The sequence below is a fragment of the Nomascus leucogenys genome, chromosome 17 (assembly GCF_006542625.1).
Source record: "Nomascus leucogenys isolate Asia chromosome 17, Asia_NLE_v1, whole genome shotgun sequence".
Taxonomy (NCBI): Eukaryota; Metazoa; Chordata; class Mammalia; order Primates; family Hylobatidae; genus Nomascus; species Nomascus leucogenys.
Window position 1 is genome coordinate 62,106,510 of NC_044397.1, and position 25,042 is coordinate 62,131,551.

General features: G+C 42.7%; 1 protein-coding gene across 8 annotated transcripts in view; it reads right to left on the reverse strand.

Moving 5' to 3' along the window:
- Positions 1-25,042, reverse strand: part of HECW1 (HECT, C2 and WW domain containing E3 ubiquitin protein ligase 1) — a 464,866-nt gene that overhangs the window by 299,112 nt on the left and 140,712 nt on the right. For 4 of the 8 annotated variants that reach the window (XM_003268823.3, XM_012496683.2, XM_030796706.1 and 1 more), the window contains one exon: positions 24,295-24,352. The exons of the other annotated variants lie outside the window; for them this stretch is intronic. In XM_003268823.3, coding sequence (XP_003268871.1) covers positions 24,295-24,321 — 27 coding nt within the window. In that variant the 5' untranslated portion in view covers positions 24,322-24,352. The remainder of the gene's footprint in view (positions 1-24,294; positions 24,353-25,042) is intronic. 8 annotated transcript variants of the gene reach the window in all.

Sequence of the window (25,042 nt, forward strand, 5' to 3'; positions counted from 1 at the left end):
TCCCTGGGGGACAAAATCACCCCCAGGTGAGAGCCTCTGGGTTAAAGGTTTCACAGGGAATCAGGCTGCAGATCTTTGATTCAAATCCTGGTGGCCTGTCTCTAAACTACAGCCCTTCTCCACTGAGCCCTGTGTAAGGATCCCTGCCACACACTGTTACAGAACACTGCGAGTCTCCTTCTGGGATTTATCTCATTGGCTTATGTAACTAACCCTGTAGCTGAGTTGGAAATGTCTGTTTCCCCGAGGAGAAGGTAACCACCCTGAGGGCAGAGCCTCTGCACACACAGGATGCCTAGTAGGGTCTCTGGCACTTTAGAGAGACTCAATGAATATTTTTAAATAAACGCATAAATTATAAGTTGTTGGTTTTGATTTACTAATAATTTAAAGGGATTCTAGCACCAATATCAAGTGGCAAGTGTTCTATCTTTATTTGTCTGTGATAACTATCAGGCGAATTTTGTACTGCTTGAAAGTTTATCAATATTCATTTGTGAAATGGTGTGGTTCTGAAAACTTTATTAAAAATTATCTGGCAAGTTTTATAGTTACTTTCATAACTTCAGTGTTTTGAAATTTTCTACTTCTTAAGTATGGTAATTTTCTAAGGAAATTAACTCATCAAGTCTTTCAAATATATTATTAAAATTCTGAACATAAAAATTTCTATTAATATTTCTCTTTGAACTATACATAATTTTATATTCCTTTTCTGATTCTAATCATGAATATTTGTTGTCTCTTAATTAGCCATGCCAGAGTGTTTGGTCCCCCAAGTAAATATTTTTAGATTTACTTATCAATGCCACTGTTTCACTATATTTTGTTTTTAGTTCATTAATTTTTTCTTATATTTTAGTTATTTAATTTTTCTTTCCCTAGGTTTCTTTGGCTGAGGGTTTTCTAATTTCTTCTTTACTTGAACACAGTTATTTTCTTTTCTTTCATCTTAAATAATAAAAACATATAAAACTGTGAATTTTTCCCTGTAAATAATTTCAGTCACATCTGCTAAGTTTTAATGTATAATTATTATATTGACGTTATTTCCTAAATAGTCAAAATTATGGCTTCAATTTCCCCTTTGGCCAATAGTTACTTTTCAATTTGAAAATGTTTGAAATTTTAAAAAACATTAATGTCTAATTGTATTGTGATCGGAAAATGTGCCTTCAATAATTTCTCCCTTTTGAAATTTATTGAGGATGTTCTCGTGCCCCAGTAGGATGTTGCTAATTTTATAGACGCTTTATAGATCCTTGCAGTGATGACATAGTTTATTTCGTGGCAAATTGGTCAGTACAAGTTTTAATTGTAAATATTATTTGATCTTATGTAATATTATTTTTTATGTGCAAAATAATGAATTAAAACTCCCAACACAAGTACATACATTTCTGCTAACTTCTAGCAGTTTTTGCTTTACCTATTTCAATTCTATACCACTAGGAGTGTAGAAGATCATGGCCCTTTGTCACTACAGATTATAATTTCATCAAGATAGAATTATCAACTTTGTCCCATTAAACACTTCTCCTCTTCACACCTCACTTGATTTCATATTAAGCTGACATTTATTTATTTTATTTTTATGTCTTTACTTTTAATCATTCCTTTTATGTGTCTCTTTTAAATAGAATATAGATGAATTTTGTAGTTTGGTCCAGTTTGAGAATTTTTCTGTTGTTAGGTGATATTTATTTACATTTATTCTTGAAGGAGGTGTGTGGTATAATAAAAATATATATTTTATTTGGTCTTTATTTGTTCCTAGTTCCTGGCATAGAAGTTCTTAAAACATTTCCTGAGGCCAGGCACGGTGGCTCACGCCTGTAGTCCCAGCACTTTGGGAGGCCGAGGCAGGTGGATCATGAGGTCGGGAGCTCAAGACCAGCCTGGCCAAGATGGTGAAACCCCGTCTCTACTAAAAATACAAAAAATTAGATGGGCATGGTGGCAGATGCCTGTAATCCCAGCTACTCAGGAGGCTGAGGCAGAGAATTGCTTGAACCCGGGAGGCGGAGGATGCAGTGAGCCAAGATCGCACCACTGCACTCCAGCCTGGGTGACAGAGTGAGACTCTGTCTCATAAAACAAAAACAAAACAAAACAAACAAAAAAAACACTTCCTGAGTGAGAGAAGTGTCTTTTGTTACTCATAACCAGCCCCTTCACCCCTACCAGAGTTTATGGTAACGAGGTAGCTCTCGGTAGTCCCTAGACAGCTTCAGGATGGGGGACTGTCAACAGAGGAAACAACCATGTGACAAGAAGGTGGGAATTTTCAGCCCACCCCTTGACCTTGGGAGAATGGGAAGGGGTAGAGACTGATCCAACAACCAATGGCCAGACATTTAATCAATCATGCCTACATAATGCAGCCTCCATAAAAAAACCCTAAATGATGTGGTCCAGGAGTGCTCCTGAGCTGGTGAATACATCTGGGTGCTGGGAGGGTGGTGCACCCCATCCTCCAGAATCCACGCCCCCCCAGAGTTTCCTCTTCATCTGGCTGTTCATTTGTACCCTTGATGAGAAGCTGTCATAGGAAGTATAGTTCTTCCCTGTGTTTTATAAGTCATTCTAGCAGATCATTGAACCTGAAGGGGGAGTTTTGGGAACCTTCAAATTTGTAGTCAGTTGGGCAAAAGCTTGGGAATCCTGGGAACCCTGTTTTCGGCTGATGCCTGAAGTGGGAGCAGCCTTGTGAGAATGAGCCTTTAACCTGTGGGGTTTGGGCTAACTCCAGGAGTGAGTGCCAGAATTGATTTGAATTATTGGATACCCAGTTGGTCTCAGGGAACTGGAGAATTAGTGTGGAAGACCAGACATTTTGTGTCAGGGGTGGTGTCAGAAAAAAGACAACAAAAGGTGTTTTAAACTAATTAGCGTGAACCTTATGAAACTGCCATTTTTGTAGGTCAAGATAGCAAAGTATGAACAGTTTTATACATTTCAACATAAACTTATGTTATCTGATATTATAGCTTCTCTTTTTATGCTTCGGTAATAAAATCCGTGCTCTTCTTTAGGCTGTCTGCTCTCAGCTACCCAGCACAGGGCAGGATGACACTTCCTGGCCCCCTGTGGTTAGGAAGGCCATGGGACCAATTCTGGCCAATGAGTTGTAAGCAGAGTAGGTGTAGCTTTCCTGCTGAGGTGTTTAAATGGCTGTGCAGAATGCCAGAATTCTCCTTACCTCTGAGATGGAAACTAGCAACCTCAGAGATGGTGGCTGTCACCAGGACCAAGAGCGGCTAGAATGAGCAGATCTACCCTCCCGACCCATAGACTAGGACAGTGAGCAAAACGTAGTCACCTGTTTAAGCCACTAAAATATGAGGGTTGTTTGTTTCCATGATAGAAGCTAGTGCATCCTGACCTACTTTCTGTCCATTTTGTTTTCCTAATTTCTTGACTATATGAAAATATGCTTTTGCATCCATATTATCAAGTTTTCATGGAAATAAGAAAATATGGAGGAGCAAATTTAATATTCCAAGTCATCTAGACTAATTATCCTCAGATATTTTAGAAGGGGAAGCAGATTGCAAGAACTATTTCTTGACAATAGCAATTTTTTTTTTTTTTTTTTTTTTTTTTGAGACTGAGTCTCACTCTGTCACCCGGGCTGGAGTGCAGTGGTGCGATCTCGGCTCACTGCAAGCTCCGCCTCCTGGGTTCATGCCATTCTTCTGCCTCAGCCACCCGAGTAGCTGAGACTACAGGTGCCTGCCACCACACCTGGCTAATTTTTTGTATTTTTAGTAGAGACGGGGTTCACCGTGTTAGCCAGGATGGTCTCGATCTCCTGATCCTGTGATCTGCCCACCTCGGCCTCCCAAAGTGCTGAGATTACAGGCATGAGCCACCGTGCCTGGCTGACAATAGTAATTATTTTTTACAAAAGACAGATGCTCTATTGAAGAAAAACAAACATAAAAGCAAAATGTAGAGATTTATGGCTAAAGTCAGTGTGGTATACATAGAAAATGGAATACTATTCAATCTTTAAAAAGAGTAAAATTCCGTTATTTGCAATAACCTGGATGAACCTGGAGGACATTCAGGTTATATGTTAAGCGACATAGCCAGGCACAGAAAGACATATACTGCATGATCTCACTTATATGTGGAATCTAAAAAAAGTCAAATTCATAGAAGCAGAGAGTAGAATGGTTGTTACCAGAGGCTGGGGGGAGGGGGAGGGATGGGGAGCTGTTGGTCAAAAGGTATAATATTTCCATCAGTTAGAATAAGTTTTAGAGATCTATTGCGCAGTATGGTGACTGTAGTTAATAACAAGGTATTGTATATTTCAAAATTGCAAAAACAGTAGATTTTAAATGTTCTCACCACAAAAAATAACTATGTGAGGATGGATATATTAATTAGCTTGTATGAATCATTCCACAATATAAACATATATAAAAACATAACATTTCATCCCGCAAATATACATTTGTTGGGATAATCCCACAGTTATTATTTGTCAAGTAAAATTTTTAAAAATTAGAGATTTGTGCATTTTTATCATTACTTCGTGATTTGTGAATGGTAAATAATAAAATTAAGAGGTAAGGAGTGGAGAAACATGAACTTAAATAAAAACAATAATAACCCCAGAAAGAATACAACAAATCCTGCAGTCTCTTCTTCTTTCTCTTTCTTTGGCCCCCTCTCTCTCCCTGCCTCCCTTCCTTTGGTCTCCTCCCCAACTTCCTCCCTCCCTTCTTCTCTGTTCCCTAGTATTTCTCCTTATGTTTTCCTTCCTATTAACAGAGCTCAGGGCCGGGAGCAGTGGCTCATGCCTGTAATCCCAGCACTTTGGGAGGCTGAGGAGGGCAGATCATGAGGTCAGGAGTTCGAGATCAGCCTGGCCAATATGGTGAAACCCCATCTCTACTGAAAATACAAAAATTAGCCGGCCATGGTGGCACATGCCTGTAGTCCCAGCTACTCGGGAGGCTGAGGCATGAGAATTGCTTGAACCCGGGAGGCGGAGGTTGTAGTGCGCCAAGATTGCACCACTGCACTCCAGCCTGAGTGACAGAGCAAGACTCCATCTCAAAACAACAACAACAACAAAAAAAAAACAGAGCTCAGATTATTTTAGCAATTCCATGGCTTGTTCTGCAGTGCTATGCTGACAAGAATATTTGTAATTTTCTTTAATTCTTTTGTGTTTAATAAGTTAATGAAAACCCCCATCTCTATGTCCTTAAGAGGCAAAAATCTTTGAAGTTTTGAAGCTTTTAGATACTTCAATAAAATTCCTGTTTCCTCTGTGAGAAAAATAACAATTTTTCTCTCTTTAGAATGTGGAAGTTGAATTGTATTCTTTTCATTGCACAGGTACGTAATCGCAGGAAATGCAGATGAGAAGAAATTATGCAAAATCCTGCTAGCCATCATAACCACTCTTGTCATTTTGATATCAATTCTTTTAAATATAACTATTACATACAGATGTGTAGCCTTCTGTTTTCAACAGACATGTGATGTTACTGTTCATAAATGGGTGGAAGCGACCTCCTTGTACTCAGATCAAGCCATATATATGTCATGTAAGAGTCTGAGGATGCGATTGAATGGCGGGAGGGCCTGGGGACTGGGAAGTGGGGAGAAGGTGGAAATGCAAATGGACAAGGATCGTGGCCCAGGGCTGTACACTTTATTTATAGAATATCTCTGGTCTATTTACAGTAGCTATTCAGGGGAAGCAAAGGAGGAAATGGCATTTTAAACGGTAAAGTTATTATTTTTAATAGTTTGTTTCCCCCTAGGAATGCATGTTAACCTCATTACTGCATTGAAGACTCTTTGGAGGAGAAAACTACTTTTCATAGCTTAGTTTTTGTAAGGTAACTGCTAAGTAATTATAGATTCATTTGAAGGCATCATAACACCAGGGAAAGAACATAGTTTTAAAATCATGAAGACTGGGTCTGAATCTCATCTCTGTCTCCATAGCTATAGGGTCCTAGGAAAGCCCAGGACCTATCCCTGCAGCCTCACCTTCATCATATGTGAAATAATATCATCAATACCTTGCAAGTTGCTGTGAATGTTAAATCAGATGAAATCTATAAAGTGGCTGATATACAGATATCATTCAATGAATTATAGCCATTGTTTTCTTTTTTCTTGTAGCCTCAATATTTATTGATTTCTTTAGGTTTGTTATCCACACACACACACACACACACACACGCACACATACACATATATATTTTTTGAGACAGTGTCTCATTCTGTCACCCAGGCTGGAGTGTAGTGGCACAATCTCGGCTCACTGCAACCTCCATCTCCTGGGTTCAAGCAATTCTCATGCCTCAGCCTCCCGAGTAGCTGGGACTACAGGTGTGTGTGCCACCATGCCTGGCTAATTTTTGTGTTTTTAGTAGAGATGGGGTTTCACCATATTGTTCAGGCTGGTCTTGAACTCCTGGCCTCAAGTGATTCTCCTGCCTTGGACTCACACAGAGCTGGGATTACAGGCGTAAGCCACTGCACTGGACCAGGTTTGTAATTTTTTTACTGACTAATTTGGTTAAGCAAGAAATAAGTAACACTGAGTAATTAAAAAACAAACAAACAAACAAACAAAAAATAAAACAAAGCAAAAACCTGACAGTTACTCTTTTGTTATGAGACAGAAGCACTCATTGATGGGCCCCTTACTGTCACAATAAAGATATGATTGATATGGCCAAAATTCAGCAACCACTGAAATCTGAATGTTCACTTTGTCAGTAGCCACTTGCTAAATAGCATCACTGTCACAGAACAAAACGCTTTCCAGCTTGTCCCCTGCTGGTGTGATTATCCCGTGTGTTTAACTGAAGGTACCATGTAATTGGGGTGGAGTCCGTGCCGCACGTTCCTGGAGTTCAGAGCTGCCTGGTCCTCTACCAGGGGCAGCCAGGTCGCTCTGCACCAGCTGCATTTAACACCCAAGGGTTTAAACTGCCTTGCACTTGGGGCAGAGCTTCCAAGGGCCACTAGGGGGCAGCAAACATGTGAGAAAGAGCAAATAGAAGAGAACAAATCCGACGAGGAAGACATAGAAGTCATACTCAGGAAAAAGGTTCTGCCCTCTTCACAGAACATGCTTGGGATGCTACGCACAGCACAGCAACAGAACTGGAGCTCTAGACATAAGGCTCCTGTTTAAGGGGAAAAAAAGGCAATTTCTTTACATCAAGACAATCTACTTTTCCTATGCCAATAATTTTCAAATATGCATCACTAGCCATAACTTCTCTTCTCAGTTCCAGGTCCCTCTGGCCACTTGAATGCCTCAGTCTCCTGCGACTCATCCTCATTATACTTCCTTGTAAGCAACCTAGTGCAGAGCTCAAGAACTTGTTCCCTGGAGCCACACTGTCTGGGTTCCAATCCTACTTCAGCATTTACCAATTAATGCTTTGGGCAAGTTAATTAATTTCTTAATTTCCTCATCTGTAAAACTGGGGCAAAAATTGTACCAACCTCTCACTCTTGTGAAAGAGGTTAATGTTTGCAAACTTTCTTAGAACAGTGCTTGGCACACAATAGGCACTATGTGAATGCTTGTTAAATAAAAATAAATAATTCTTGCTCCTTTTCACAGTTTCCTTCATCAGTAAATGGCACCTTTATCCACCCAACTAGATGAAATCTACAAGTCAGTCTTGATACCTCTGTGTCCCTCATCTCCCACATCCAAGCAATGACTAAGTCCTATGACTTCTATCTACTAAATCAACATTACATCTGTCCACCTCTCTCCATCTTCACAAATACCATCACCTAGTCCAAGCCACCATCATTTCTCACCTGAGCCACTCTTATGGCCTCCTGGTATCTCCTTAGCTACTCTGGTGCCTCTCTACTTTATCCAGAATTTTTCAAACACAAATTTGCTGCTTCATGACAGCAGAAGTGATCTGCACAGCTTAAAACACTTGCAAATCTTATTTTTCTTAGAATGAAAACAATAATCCATATTGTGTCCTATAATGGCTAGTGTGGCTCATCTCTTTTCCTTGGTCCCTGTGTTGCACCTATCTTGGCACTTTTTGGTCTTTCCATGTGACGTGTTTTCCTTTGCAGTGGGGGCTTTGCATATACCAGGAACATCTTCCCTTCTCGATGCCTACTTAACATCTCACGCTTCTGATCTTAGTTCAGATAGTTCTTTCTTCAGAAAGCCTTTCTTGATCCCTTAACCAGATTGTACCCTCTGTTATCTGTCCTCAGAGCATGGTGTATACTTCCTCCACAAACTCTTTCTCAACTGGAGATGCCTTTCCATTGCCTTTAGGCATTCATTGTTCTGATAAGAATTCAGCTATAATTTTTTGTCATTATTCCTCTATATGCAACATATCATTCTTTCCTGTGGTTGCTTTTATATTTTCTTTATCTTTGGTTTTCAGAAGTTTGACTGTGATGTGCCTGGGTGTGGTTTTATTTGTATCTCTACTACTTAGAATTCACTGAGATTCCTGAATCTATAGATTGATATTTTCTCATTGTATCCCAAATATTTCAGCTGTTATTTCTTTAAATATGTTTTCTGGCCCATTTTCTCTCTCATTATTCTAGGATTGCAACTACTCACATTTTAGACCATTTAATAGGTCACTGATTGATGATGGGTAAAGTGTTTTTAAATATTTTTTTCCCTGTGCTTTAGTTTGAACAATTTCTATTAACCATTCTTTAAGTTCACTGATCTTTTCTTTCAGTTTCTGTTCTGCTGTTAAGCCTATTCAATCCATTCTTTACATCAGATGTTTATTTTTACTCTAGAATTTCATTTGTTTCTTTTTTATGGCTCTCATTTCTCTGTTGTGATCCCCCATCTATTTATTCATTCTGGCCATCTTTTTCTGAACATCCTTGAATATATTTACAGTAGATGTTTTAAAGTCTTTCTCTGCTAGTTCCAATATCTGATTCATCTGTGGGCCTGCTTCTGTTGATAGTATTTTTTCTATTTATTTATCATATTATCTTGCTTCTTTCCATGTTTTATAACTCTAAAAATTATATATTGAATGGTTTTTTGTTTTTTGTTTTTTGTTTTTTTTTTGGAGATGGAGTCTCACTCTGTTGCCCAGGCTGGAGTGCAGTGGCGCGATCTCAGCTCACTGCAACCTCCACCTCCTGAGTTCAAGTGATTCTCCTGCCTCAGCCTCCCGAGTAGCTGGGACTATAGGCATGCGCCACCACACCTGGCTAACGTTTGTATTTTTAGTAGAGACAGGGTTTTGCCATGTCAGCCAAGCTGGTCTTGAAGTCCTGACCTTAGGTGATCCCCCCTCCTCTGCCTCCCAAGGTGCTAGAATTACAGGTTGAGCTGCAGCTCCTGGCCAAATTGGATATTTTTTGTAGAAGAATAGTGCAGATTGAAGCATACTATTGTTTGTTTTGTTTTCCTTGAGAGTGTTGACTTTTTCCTATATCTGGGGGCTAAGGTAAAAGTGATCATTCATATTTCACTAAGAGTTGAATTGGTAAAAACAACAACAACAAAACAAAGCAAAAAAAAAACAAACTGGGGTGCACTTCCCACTGCTAGAGGTAGAGATTTTCTATCCAAACTTTCACCCTACAGAAGCCATTCCCTACCATCAGCAATGGAACTGTTGCCCAACGCAAGACATTTGCCTCTGTTAGCTCCAACAAATAAAAATATGTCGCTTTTTGCCGACCAAAAACAAGGCCAACAATAACTCTATAAGCACAGGCAACTTAACAAGTACGTTTTCAGTGCCATTTTTAATTCTAATTATCTTCTGTTAGGTCAAGTGGAGGATTTCTAGCCTTCCTGGGCCAATACATTAAAAAAAATTCCGAGTCTGTCCTGGTTGTCTATATTCCCATTCAATTACACTGGCTTAATCCAGTTTGGAGACATTCTTGACCAAGATCTACCTGTAAATGAAGTATATAATTAGTTCCATAATCTGGTATCCATATGCCTCTCAGTTGCTTTATTGGCATGCTACACTGGAAAAACATGGGCCTTGGGGTTAAACTAACGTGGGTTTGAATGCTAGCTCCACTACTTTTTAATGAGTAATTCTTTTTTTTTTTTTTTTTTTTTTGAGATGGAGTCTCACTCTTTCGCCCAGGCTGAAGTGCAGTGGTGCAATCTCGGCCCACTGCAAACTCCGCCTCCCAGGTTCAAGCGATTCTCATGCCATAGCCTCCCAAGTAGCTGAGACTACAGGCCATGTGCCACCATGCCCAGCTAATTTTTTTGTATTTTTAGCAGAGACGGGGTTTCACCATGTTGGCCAGGCTGGTCTCGAACTCGTGACCTCAGGTGATCCACCTGCCTCGGCCTCCCAAAGTGCTGAGATTACAGGCGTGAGCCACCACGCCTGGCCTTTAATGTGTAATTCTAACATCACATTAAAATTTCTGATTTTCAATTTTATTATCTATAAAATAGAGAAGACAATATCAGATTCATAGGATTGGGAAGACTAATGAGCATTTAATAATCAATGAGCACTTAATGAAAACCTGCCAAGTGCCAGGAATGTGAAGAGTGCTTCACCCATGTTATCCCACTGAATACCACTATTATTCTTATTATTTCTAATTGCATATGAATAAATTAAGACAGAGAGAGGCAAAATAACTTGCCTCAGGTCATCTAAGTCAACAGTGGTAAAACATGGATACAAACCTAAAAACTCTGAGCTGAGAGTCTATACTCTTTAGCCCTTGTGCTAAAATTCCTGCTACTCTGTTGAGGGTGACCTCAACACACTGCTTTTACTAATAATAATTAATAGTATTAACATTAACCACACAAATAAAATATCCCCCCATCAAGTCTGCTTGGTCTAGAGGATGGTGCTTGGTTTTGGTTTTTCACCTCCTCTCCACTGGAGGTTTGCTGCTACCCCTCCATCAGAGTGGGAATCTGACCCACCCAAACCCCATGCCTCTTGCTTCAGGCCCTAATCTGCCTTACTAATATCAGCCTTCTTACCTTGAAGGCAGAACCCTGTTTTACTGCCTACGTTGGTGATTCCCAGAGTGTAGCCAAGTAATCATGAGTTATTAGATGATAGGTTAGAAAAATATTATATAAATGATGTGTTTCAAAATCCCCTTCTTGCCACATATTAGAACTCAGAGAGGTCCTGCAGCAAATACATCAGATCAATTCTGTTGAACTTGGTGTTTCCCAAATTTACTTGATCACAGAACTCTTTCATGACCAACTACTAATAGCTCACTTTGGAATATTAATTAACATATACACTGTATTTGTGTGAACATGTCTTTGGGTCTTATTCATTCAGGTGGCCCCACAGCCCTTAGTACAATAAACAGTTAAGGCTCACACAATGAATGAATGAATGATGAAAAGGATGAGTGAGTATCTAATAACAATCATTGTGATACTGTTAATTTGGGAATGGAGAGAGAGTGGGCATTTTTCTTTTTTGTTTCCTGATTTCTGTATCAATATTCTAAAATGCTTAGCTCTCAAGTTAAAATTAAGTCTTACTTGACATAAATAGAATTGAATAAGTGATTGTCAATACATGGTTTATATACCTTACTTTCTTTCTTTTTTGTGGGGGAGGGTATTGGGGGAGGGGAAGCCAGATGCAGAGAAGGGGGATGAAGAATAGCAGGTTCTGTTCTAGGAAATATTGCTTTTAGTGAAGTAGCTTTTACTTATCTTATCACTCCCTTGGCACACATTAAGCTAATGTACTACTTATTAATTATTCCAGTATTTCACCATGATATTATTAATCAGAAATTACTTTGATGTTCATCTTTTCTTTTCTTTTTTTTTTTTTTTGAGATGGAGTTTCGCTCTTTTTGCCCAGGCTAGAGTGTAGTGGCACAATCTTGGCTCACTGCAACCTCTGCCTCCCAGGTTCAAGTGATTCTCCTGCTTCAGCCTCCCGAGTAGCTGGGATTACAGGCACCTGCCACCAGCCTGGCTAATTTTGTATTTTTAGTAGCGACAGGGTTTCACCATGTTGGCCAGGCTGGTCTCGAACTCTTGACCTCAGGTGATCCGCCTGCCTTGGCCTCCCAAAGTGCTGGGATTACAGGTGTGAACCACTGTACCCAGCCGATGTTCATCTTTACTATGTTTTTACTTGGCTTGAACTATAATGCTCCCTTTTCACAGTGCTCCATGAGATCTTCAATGCCAAACACAGTTTCAAAACCCACATACTCACTTTTCACATTTACTATTTTGAATTCTATGATAAAGCAAATAGCCAATCATTATTCTTTGCCTTAAAGACTCTCAAAACATTTACAAGGGCCTACTATGGACCTAGAGCATGAGTTACCTATCCAATAATAGGAGATGGTGTACAAGACGGTGAGCAGCACACTTTCAAGATTAAAATGACAGTTTTAGCCATAACAAACTTTAGCTTGTTTTATTTTTCATACTTTTCATATTAAATAATCAGGTCAGATTTTCTTGGAAGCAGATGACATCACTTTTTATAATAAGGAAAAGAAATCCTTCCTTCTCACCTAATTAACTACAACTCACATTTTAGTTCCTTAACTTCAGTCCAAATAAAGTCCTCCCTCCTCCCTCATGCATGCTCATAGAGCTGTGTTCTTTCCCTTCAGAATATCCACATTTCCTGTGAGTGGAATGGCTTTTCTCCTTCACTAAACTGGAAGCCTGTTAATAAGCTGGGGCTGGCTTGGCTCATCATGTCATCTCCTGCACTCGGCACAGTGCGTGGCCCAGAAGAGCCACGTCACAAATATTTATGAATAAATCTGTTGAAAAATACATATTTATTGAATAAATCTTTGTTTGTTTGTTTGTTTGTTTGTTTGTTTTTAAGACAGAGTTTCGCTCTTGTCACCCAGGCTGGAGTGCAGTGGTGTGATCTTGGCTCACTGCAACCTCCGCCTCCTGGGTTCAAGTGATTCTCCTGCCTCAGCCTCCCGAGTAGCTGGGATTACAGGCACGCAACCATACCCAGCTAATTTTTTATTTTTGGTAGAGAGGGGGTTTCACCATGTTGGCCAGGCTGGTCTTGAACTCCTGACCTTAGGTGATCCACCCACCTCGGCCTCTGAAAATGCTGGGATTACAGGCATGAGCCACCATGCCTGGCCTGAATAAATCTTATTTTATGCAATGGTGACTGAAGTTATCAAAATAAGGTAATGTAGTACCTGGAACAGTACTTGACTCTCTCCAGCTATTTTTATTTCAAACTTTTTGCTTGGAAGTAGAATTCCAGATGAGGTATTAGCATAGTTGGGTTAGCTCCTTGGATCACACTGGGCACACTTGTCAAGCTTTTAGATGCCCTAATTCTTAAATAACATAGAGTTTGTGTTCTAACCTCTAATTGTATTAATTGACTAGGGCATTGTGTTTCCTCTTCTAAACCTGTAATTATGGATCATTGGACTGAGTGTAAAGTAGCTATTGCACAGCCCAGCAAGGAATGACAAAGCTATCCTTAGTCAACAATAGAAAACGTGATGAGGGGAGGAAACCAAGATGGCAGCCCCTAGTGGGGGTGATTCAACATCCCTTCTAGTGACATAAAAGAAGGTTAGGGTGTATAAATGACTCTAGCAAAGACAAGTTTAGGTAGATACAGTTACAGTTGGTTCTGTGGTTTTCAAAAGTAGAGAGTAGCCATCTCTCTGGGCATTAGGACCAGTGCTGGAAGCGAAGAGAGATGGTAATTAAACTGAGGTGCAGCTGAGGAAATTCCTGGCTCCTCACACACTTTCGTATATCACATCCAAGAAAGCTGGAAGGCTGAACTCTCTGCTGAGGAGAAACAATGGTGGGGGAGGCAAGGGGGCTTTTGTTGAGGTTCCTGCTAGTATGGTGTCAGTAGATTGTATATTGACTTAATGTTTGATTTGTGTGTTTTCCAGTACATTCTCCTGAACTCCTTGACATAACTTTCCAGTAAAAGTGCTTGTCTAGTCAGATATTTCAAGGAGGGCTGGAAAAGTGGAACCGTGCCACCTGGCATTATTTCATAAAATTAATTACCTGAACGAATTCATGAAAAATTGCAAATACAAGTGCTACAATATAGAGTTACTGGGCTATGCCATATTTCTTCTCTCTAACAATTAACTGTGTTATTTTCACTTAAGTGGGGCTTCATTATTTTGCTCTCAGTGGTCACTGATTCTCCACTGGAAAAAAAAGATCTTCTGTGTTTGGTCTCCTGGGATTTGAAAAGACCTGAAGATAAGACTAAATTGGAGCCTGACTCAGGAAACAAAGACGCTTCCTAGGCAATTGTTCATCTAATCTGGGGATATTCATTACCAGTCAATCAAGGAGATTTGCCTGGAAAATTTCCCTTAATATGAGCTTTAGATAGAAAGACCAGCAGTCAGCACAGACTCAGAGTGCAGAGATCTAAACCTCACTCCAGGTTGTACAGTGGGCAGCTTTAAGCAAGCCCCTCACTTCTCTAAGCCTGTTTCCTCAGTTATAAAATGAATGTATTCATGTGATATCTCTGCATATCTCTCTTTTTTTTTTTTTTTTTTTGAGACGTAATTTCACCCTTGTTGTCCAGGCTGGAGTGCAATGGCACGATCTCGGCTCACTGCAACCTCCGCCTTCCAGGTTCAAGCAATTCTTCTGCCTCAGCTTCCCCAGTAGTTGGGATTATGGGCATCTGCCACAATGCCTGGCTAATTTTTTGGTATTTTTAGTAGAGACGGGGTTTCACCATATTGGCCAGGCTGCTCTCGAACTCTTGACCTCAGGTGATCCACCCCGCTCCTCGGCCTCCCAATGCACATCTCTTAATATTGGAGGGAATGTCAAAGTTGATGATGTATTTAAAGCCCTTGGACAACTGAAGGCACTGAACAAACCTAAGTCAGAGTTATTAAAAGGTGGACTCAAGCTTAGAACAGAGCTACCAGCAGCCATAATAAGATAATAGGGTTTATTCTGACAATCTATGTTTGTGGGCTTCTAAACAGATGTGTACATAAAGTAAGGCTTGTATTTGAGAAATAAAGGAGGCTAGATTTGAGTTTATTCAGTGGTTGTGTAAATGGGGCCTGCATCCTCACCATCACCACCACCATGGTCATCACCATCATCATCACTACCAATGAGTGAGCAACAACTATGTGTAGGCATGTGGCAGGACCCTTCCTTCCCTTTATGCTACCATTCAATTCTCTCAAAAACTCAAGAGTCTTCTCTGTTACTGTCCTCATTCAAGAAAGGGGGAATGAGAGGCTCCAAGAGGTTGCCAGTGGTTCCCCAACCAGGCTGTGCATCAAAATGACCAGGATTTTTTTTTTTTTTTTAAGTGCAGATGTTTGAGCCTTGACCAGCTACTGAACCAGGTAAATCCCAAGCAGCTGAAAATCCATGTCCAAGCTCCACAGATTATTTTACTGAGCAGACAGACTTGCAAATGACTGGGCTAAATAACTTCCCCAAGGTTACGCAGCTGGAAGCAAAGTTGAACTGTAACCAAGGCTGGCCACTGGACTCCTGTGTCAGCTCTTAACCACTTTTGTCTTGTTCAATTGGCGGTTAACAGTCTATTTAACAACAACTGTCTTTTATTGACTTTAATTAGTTTTTCCACATTCTACATCTACTGTTAAACTACACTGCAAGACTCTTCCCCAGTAACCATTTAGGTGTTTCATAATAAATGACTTAGCTCCCAAGGATCTTTTATAGTCTGGCCAACTGCTAGTGATATTGACCTATAGATGGAGAGTCTAACTATCCATGATGAAGGTTACAAAATGCGTGGGTATGACTGTGGGAACTCATAACCAATGATCAAATGACATCTGTACATTGGTGAAGGGAGTTTTTAATGAGAGGCTGGGATCAATGGGCCCACAGGTAGCTGTGAAAGCCTCTGCATGGCTTGGGCCATGGTATAAGCCCGTGTGTTCCCAACTTAAATGTCTGCATGAATTACCTGGAAATCTTATTAAAGTGCAGATACGGATTCTGCATTTCTGGAGTGGGCGCTGGAGTTTACTTTTCTGAGCTCCCAGGTGATGCTAAATCTGCCGGTTCTTGGGTGTAAGTACACATGGCCCTAAGACAGCTATGAAGAGATCCACTCTCAGCAGAAGAACCACAAGCCCTGGGAATGAGCATCAGACAACTCCTCACTGACACGGATACTGACTGGGGGCAGAAAGCTGGAGAGGACACTCAGAGGTGAGCTAGTGAACAACCCACGTAGCAGGGGAAGGCATTGCCCAGAGAAAAACCTATTATCTATTATGGAGTAAGGAAGGGTGATGAGTGTAAGTGAAACACTTATATGTTGAGTAGAGGGCTCGCAGGTGTATGGTTCTGATAGTGATGCACATTTGGAAATATTCTGTATGTTAAGGGAGTGAATTCCAGACCAACATTGGTTGAATCAGCGGAGGCAGGAGGAGGATATTGCTGGATGCTGAGATTCTTACAAGTCAAGCCAAGGACCCCGTGGAATGTACCCCCCCAGAGCATTGGGTCCAGCTTGGATGAATGACACTGCCTCTTGCGATTGCTGAGTTTCTACGCCTACCTGTCAGGTAATAGCATTCTACTCTGAACAGCCACATGGAAATAAATAAACAGTAACTGGAGCAAAATAACATGCGCTTCGGCTAATTCCATTTGGGGAAGAAAGAGTCTGAGAAGGACTTTGTGGGTGGAATTGTATAAGGGAGAAAAGAGGAAATAACCAGAGCATCGGCTGGGTTTTAATCAGGCAGGAGTGTAATGAACCCATAACTCCAAAAGCATCTTAGCCATTTAGACCTGTGAGTATAATAAGTACAAAGAAACTAGATTTTGTGGCCAGGCATGGTGGCTCACACCTGTAATCTCAGCACTTTGGGAGGCCAAAGTGGGTGGATCACCTGAGGTCAGGGGTTCAAGACCAGCCTGGCCAACATGGTGAAACCCCATCTCTATTAAAAATACAAAAATTAGCTGGGCGTGTTGGTGGGCACTGGTAATCCCAGCTACTCAGGAGGCTGAGGCTGGAGAATTGCTTGAACCTGGGAGGCGGAAGTTGCAGTGAGCCGAGGCCGCGCTATCACACTCGTCTGGGTGATAGAGTAAGACTCCATCTCAAAGAAATAAAAGAAAAAAAGAAAGAAACTAGATTTTGTGCATCCACATTCAGTCCCCTGTCCCACTAGGCTAGGCAAAAGGAATCTGGAATTGCAGAAGGACAGGGCTCATTCTTCGACAGACAGCTTCTGTGACTTGGCCTGGGACTCTGATAGCTTGGCACCTTCACCGCCCCTTGCAGTCCTCAAGGAGAGGCAAACCTCAATAAAATGACTGGGAGAGAAAGCCAGAGGAGGAAGCACCCACAGGGCCCATCCAGTAAGGGGGGTGGGGTCCCTGACACCGGAAGCATTGCTGCCCTGGGAGAAGTAATGGATGATTGTAGGGCCAGCAACAAAATAGGCTAAAACACAGCTGCCTTCAGAGGAGGTGAGCTAAGTAGGAGCTGTGACGATCTGAAGGTCATATGCCCTCCGGCCTAACAGGGCCCTCCTCACTCAGCTGTGTGGCCAAGCAGAGGGTGGGCCCAGGACTGTAGGAGCTTTTGATTTTTTTCAAGAGAAGCCAAGATTCTGAATTTTTACATAAAATTGCCTGTTTTTATTTCAAAAGTCATTAATAAATCAAACCTAAAAAAACAAAAAACACCGGTAGCCAAATAAAATAAACTTGCAAGGGAGCACGAGTTGGTGACCTCTGGGCTATTTTTTTACACAAGTTCAGAGAGACAGCATGGGTTTTTAGATTGTACCCAGAGGCAGAGGTACAAGGCAGGGCAGGTACACACAGGACGTTCCTGGCGCTGTCTTCTCCACCTTCCTTCCCCTGTCCTCTCTTCTTAGCACTTCCTAGGGCTTTACATTGTGTTCTACACTTGTGTGGGTTCTTCATTTTCTGACACCCCTCCTCACAGCTAGAATAAAACCTCCAGGAGGCCAGAGACCTGTTTGCTAACAGCTGTATCTCTCATTTTTTGACTATATCTGGTACACAGTAGGCGCTCAATAAATAGTGGCCCAGTTGAAAAGGAATGACTGGTCCATGCTCCCATCTACAACATCCTAGCCAGGCTGAGCTGGTGTCACAGACCCCTCATTTCAGGATCTGTCATCGAATTCAGAGTAGTTCATGAGGCTGCTGTGGACCAGAGTGACCCAGCATAATCCCTATGCAGAAATTTTAAGACAAATACAATGCTACCAAATCCACTTTTATTTTGTATTTCTCTGTGTGTGTGTGTATGTGTGTGCATGCGCGTGCGTGTGTGCGTTTTGGTTAAAAAAAATCTGCAAGAGAGGAAGAAAAATACACAACCATCCGTGGCGTATATTCAGCTGTGATCATGAAAATACTGAGTTATTGTTTGAAATCGTGTAAAGCAAGAACCTGCATTAAGAAAGCATAGCTAAGCAAACAGGCCCGGGACCCATATCTGCTGACATACCGTGCTATCCTGAGACTGCCGCAGAACATTTGCAAAGCCGTGTTCTCTAAGAATTCTGCACAGTGCAAACAGGCATGAGGGGAAAAAATACTACTAGGGAACTTCTAGTTCTTGCTGAAAAGGAAAATTTTGAGCTCTAAATCTAGCACTACCAAGCAAGAGAGGCATCTGTGGCTGCATATAAAGCTGGTACTCCTTTGCTTGAACAAAATCCCTCAGTATACAGTACTTAAAATAAACAAAGCTCAAAACAGTCAGCTACACACGCATGTTTTTTGGCCACATGCTGCCTGAAGAAAATAGCTATGCAGTGTGCATGCCCTAGTTTAAACCAAGCCCGAATACTGCACAGTCTCATTCCTCTCCCGGTCTCCTTTTCTAGACAGAAATACATTTCCCTTTAATGTATAAGTGAGAAAAAAATATGTTTAAAAGACAGTCCAGGCCCTTGATAAAAGCACTTACTTTGAAAGAACAGGACAGACTACGTATTCAAAACAAGAGCGCCTTCTTAAAGTGCAGGCTCAGAAGTTGTTCAATGGCCAGGACCTTGATTTGTGCTGGCGGCTCTGGTCCCGCTGGGCATGGTTAAGGGCGAGGCTCGCAGCCCGCACGGCGTGGTACTCCAGGGGTGCTGCGTCAGGATGACGCTCCGGAACAGTTACTGGGACAGGCTGTGAGCGACTCAGCAGGACAGTTTTATTTCTGTGCTGAGCTTGCTGCTTCCTGCTGGGAAAATGTTAGTGGCGGAGTCTCACCCAGGTACTTGGCCGCAGCCAAGGCTCCGCAGATGACCCGAGTTCTAATGGAGGTGGGGACGGGCGGCGCCCGGCACCTAGGGGGCAGAGGGCGCGCAGTCCCGGAAGAAGACTCACGCTAGGCGACTGGTCTCCTCACGGGAGCTCCTCGACCCGGCCAAGGGCATGACTCAGCTCACCCAGGGCAGTGCTGGACCACACTATCTATCCCCTAAGGTCCAGGAAAGCCGAGTTCAGGCAGTGACTGGAGAAGAGCTAGAGGGGAGGCAGGACGGCCCCTAAGTCAGTGGGGTCTAGAGGTCGTGGCCTCACATGCACACAGATTCAGCCCCTTTCTCTTTGGTAGCTATTGCAATAGGGTGGGTTAGGACTCCGACCCTGAAAACTAGGAGGAGGGGGAGGGGAAACAGGAGGAGAACGGGGAGATGGGGGAAGAGGGACAGGAGAAGGAGGAGGAAAAGGAGGAAAAGGAGGAGGAGGAGGAGGAGGGAGAGGAAAGCAGCCAGCCTTACAATGGAGGTTCCAAATCAATAAGTGTAGAGAATTAATGATGTCCTGATTTTCTGTTGGTGTCAGGATGACAAATTGCAGAGTTAGAAGAGAGGCTTCTCATGACTTTGTCAATTTATGTCTGCACAACATTATAACCAAAAGCAAGCCAGAGATTAGTGGAAGTTTAGGGAAGCTGGCTGTGGTTCTACACCTCTGTCTCCTGATACGTTCTAGATCCAGGATGTGTCTAGATGAAGGATGTGGTGAGGCGGGGTATGGTGTAGGGAACCTCAGGATCGTTTTCAGTTTGGAAGATTTAAGCAAGAACATAAAAGTTCTGGAGCCACAGATTTTCTTTATTGTGTAGAGTTTGGGGTGAAGGAGATTGATGTAACAATGCCCATTCTGTGTCAGGAGAGGGATGTGCTGTCAGGAGCTCTGGGGCTCCACCTCAGCCCCGCGATCTCTGGGTGATCTCTGATGACACACAACCTCTCTGGGCTCCTCTCTCTTTCTTCTTCTTTCTCTCCTCTCCTTGCCTCTCCTCCTCTCCTTTATCTTTCTCTTCCCTCCTTCTCTCCATTGTTTTCCCTCCCTCCCTCCCTTCCTTGCTTGCTTCCTTCCTTCCTCTCTCCCTCCCTCCCTTCTTGCTTGCTTTCTTCTTTCTCTCTTTCCTTCCTTCCTTCTTCCTTCCTTCCTTCTTTCCTTTCTCTCTCTTTCCTTTCCTTCCCTCCTTTTTTTTGTCTTTCTTTTTTCCTCTCTTTCCCTTCCTCCCTCCCTCCTTCCTTCCTTCCTTCTTTCCTCCCTCCCTCTCCCTTTCCTTCCTCTCTCTCTCTCTTTCCTTCCATAGTATCTTGCTCTGTTGCCTAGGCTGGAGTGCAATGGCATGATTATAGCCCACTGCAGCCTCTAACTCCCGGGCTCAAGCAATTCTGCCTCAATCACCAGAGTAGCTGCAACTACAAGTGCACTGCCATGCCTGGCTAAAATTTTAATTTTTATTAGAGATGGCATCTCACTATGTTGCCCAGGATTATATAGACTGGTCTCAAGCTATCCCCCTGCTATCCCCTTCCCAAAGTGCTGGGATTACAGGCGTGAGCCACTGTGCCTGGTCTGGGCTTCACTTTTGGCATGAGAAGTTGTTATGATCTCTCAAATTTTAGTGCCCTATTCTTCCATGTCCTGCCATCTAGCACATGCCCTAAACAGAAGGAAATCAAATGAACCAAGTTTTCCTGTGTATTTCTTCCATTGTCCTCCCTTCATTCCTCTACCTTAAGGCAGTAAATTCCACCAAAGGATCACACCTTGGCATTGTAGTCAAAACAGAGCTAAACTCTGAACAGCCCAGAGGAACTGATTTTCTAGTCTTTGGAGAGTATAGCAGACATGGAGCTGTGCTTGTCTTTTAAGAACAGATTCATTGCCTAGTTGTCAGGATGCTGTCAGCTGATAGCTTCCAGCCACCAACTCCTTCCACTCCACCTATGTATGGAGGGGTGCTCAGGCTCTTTTTAGGGTGCCTTGGCCTAACACTAAGCTAGATGGGAGTGCAAGGGCCTAGCCATTCCCACCCAACACTGGGTCTCTGAACAGGCAGTTTTTGCTCCTGAGAGTCCACTGGGCTGGCAGAGGCTCTGCCAGGCTGCAGCCCCCACACAATTCCACTTCCTCCCTTTCCCTGTCACAAACGTTAGTTCTCTCTTGCCCTCTCGGGGGACCTAACAGACACAGTGATGCCAGTCGTTTGCAATGCATGTTTTGTTTTTTCTCCACAGAGGGCCTTTGATAGGCTTCAGAAAGCCATCTTTGGGTGACAAGATACTTGTTTTCATAGCATAAAGATCTTCAGCACAGATTTCTTTCTTATTCTCTTATTCACAGATGTGGAAAGGCTTAGTTCCCGTCAGGTCTAGCTAGTGTTTCTCAACCAGGAGTGCATACCAGAATCACTTAGAGACATTTTCGCTGTGCAAGTACACAGGCTTCACGTGCAGAGCTAGACTTGGTGGTTGGCAATGTACCCCTGGTTGAGAACCAGTGGTTATAGGATAAAATTCTTCCTTGTATGAGCCTCTCCCAGAGATGAGCATTCATTCTGCTAAGGATCATTCCAGAAGCTGAAAATACATTAAGTGGTCAATTAAATGATCCCTAGTTTATTTCTTTTCTTTTTTAGAGACAAGGTCTTACTATGTCACCCAGGCTGGAATGCAGTGGTGCCATATTAGCTCACTGTAGCCTGGAACTCCTGGGCTCAAGCGATTCTCCCCATTCAGCCTCCTCAGTAGCTGGGACTACAGGCACACACCACCATGCCCAGCTAGTTTTTTTATTTTTTATTTTTCATAGAAATGGGATCTCCCTATGGCTCAGGCTGGTCTCATACTCCTGGCGTCAAGTGATCCTCCTGCCTTAGCCTCCAGAGCTTATTTCCAGATATTTTCATAAGTCCAGCTAGCAGTGCTGCAGACTCATTTCAGAGCATGATGAATCTTCTTATAAAATATTAGGGGAAGGTGTAGGGAACTTTGGGATTGTTTTTACTTTTGGAGATTTACATGAAAGCACAGAAGTTATGGGGCCATAGATTCCCTTTACTGAGTAAGGTTCGGGGTAAGGAGCTTTGCATTTACCTTCCAGGAAACCTGGAAATAAGGTTGCTGCATCCTGTCCTTTCAGGTTCCCTGTATCATTGCAGGAGGCTGTCCTCATGCTTATGTTTTGTTTCATAAACTAAGTCCTTGACAGCAACAGCTGGGATGCCAGTCTTCTCTCTCATGTTACCCAGTGAGAACTCACTCACATAAATGTCAGGGGAGAATAGTTGGCCTTCTGTTTCCTGGATCACTGAATAAAATCCCCTATGATGATCTGTGTGCGTATTTGGTTCCAGGAGTTTTATTTCAAGGCAAAGCAAATCATCTGAAGATGCCATGAGCTGAGATTGTCTAGCACTGAGAAGCCCTAACTTCCCAAGGACACTAGTCCTGAAAAGAAGAAAGAGGGGGCATTCTTCCTGAATGTGAAATGCACTCAGAAAGAACTGCTTGGTATTTAAAAACTACTTCTCACTCTATCTTTAAAGCCAAAGACAAAACACCGAAGTCCAAGGGGAATGCAGACAAACTGAGTGCTATGAAAACTTTCTCTTAGCAAAAGTTACGCCTTCCGCAAGGGATGGCTGGAGGGTGGAGTAAGCTGAGTGAACTGGGGAAATCAAGGCTTTGCTGAGCTCTGAGTTGTGAAAATAGTACAGAGGAAGTGGCTCCTGAGCGCACACCAAGCTGGGATACTCAAGGAGACAAAGGGGAATTTAAGTGACTGCTGAGACTGTTCCTGGATGTTCGGCAGCACAGGATTAAGTGTTAATTTAATGCTTCCTGAATCCAACACATGCTGTGCTCATTCTTTAAGTGCATTAGGCAGAACTTGTGAATTAAGAGAGCTGCCGTCTGCATGAGTAGACAGCAGGGCCCTGTGGCAGAAGAGAAGCTGCCTCTGCATGTGAGCGTGGCCTCATCCTCCCGCCCGCTGACGAGTACCAAGGCACACACTGAATATCTCAGGGTGTCCCTATCCTTCTTGCAGGGTTATTTCAAGGATTAGCTGAATATGCATGTGGATATGCCTAATAAATTTGCAAAGTGCTATGCAAATGTGGGCTTTTATTTCTTTTCTAGAGAAAAGCCTCACATCAGGATTGGCTGAGTATTACCCAAGCAGCACAGGGCCCAGTGGATGGACTCCAGCTCAGACAGGCAGACCTCAGTTGGAATCAATGCTCCTCAGTTACCTACTGGGAGACTCCAGAGCAGCTGCTCAACCCTCTATGACACAGTTCCCTTGTACATCCAATGGGGACAATGATCATACCTACCTCTCAGGAGAGGGGCTCATGGGGAGCTCATTCGGCACAAACCATGAGGCATGGTGCCCAGTAAATGTGAGCTGTGATGACTGTAAACCTGGGCTGTCACCAAAAGTAAAACCATGACACAGAGGAGGGAGGAGCCTTGGCAGGAAGTCTTTGGGAGCTGGTGGAAAGTACTTCCAGGGAAAGCCACCGTGCTGCGAGGGCCCATCCTAATGAGCTATCAGCCTCCCAGAGGATGGCCTGGCTCTGAGTCAGGAGGAGAAGCCGTTGCTCTTGTCTCAAGGCCTATTTCTGTCTGTCCATATCAACTGTACAGCAGTTACCCATGGACAGCGGAGCTCTCAGCTGTAATTCTGGAAGTAGCATCATAGAGTGTTTCCAAGTACAAATTCACTTGTAACAACTGTACATTCACATCACATAAGGAGGACTCGACATGCAAAAACATCATCTCAAAATGGAGCACAGTCGAATTCTGGGGTGGATGCAGGTGGTGGGGAGGGAGGGTGATGGATCTCAAATGTCCAGCCACACTTGAGATAATTCCTGGGCTGTGCAACTGCAATGGCCCTGGGCTGAGGCACATTCCATTATGAGTGGAGTGGGTTTATAATGGAATGACATGGATGGTTTCTTATAATCAGAAAAGCACACTGACCTTCACACTACACAGGTGCAGCAGCATAATGACCCACCACGTGTACGCGCATCAATTCCTGGGGAAAAGTCCAACGAGGTTAACTTAGCGTGTATCCCAAGCAAACAAAATAAGCAACATTACCCACACAAACAACATTGTTCCCCCCACCCCTGCCAAGATACCTGGCCTGGACAACTGACGTGCAAAAGGAAAAATCACACAAGGACCACACTCATTTTGATTAAGTGGATAAAAAGTTGCAAGCAACATTATTCTGTGCCATAAGTAATTTGATTTGATTTTAAATTTTAATTTAAGGAATGAGACTCATGAGCCTAGAATTTTTTTTTATTTTTCAAGAAACAAGGATTTGGTGTGGGTGTTTGTGGGGAAAGAGAAGTTCTGCTCTCCCAGCCATCTGAGAAGGCTACCTAAAAGCATCCTCACATATGATCCACTCCTGAAGCTCCCTCAGCCACAAAGGACGGGAAATCTACAGTCAAACTGCTGAAAATTCACTGCCTGCTTCAGTGCCCTTACTCCCTCAGGCATTTACTCAGATGGGAAAGACTCAAGAAGTGCCATCCCCTTCCACTTGTTGTCCTGCGGAGTGACTGTCACCACAATAAACTTGGCATCATTCGTCTCACCATTGGCACTTTAGAGCTGCCGTGTCCAAAATTAGCATACAGGACTTGAGCAGAGATGCCAGGCATGGGAAAGTTGCTGACGGCATCATCTATCAGGGCCCTCTTAATCCAGGTAT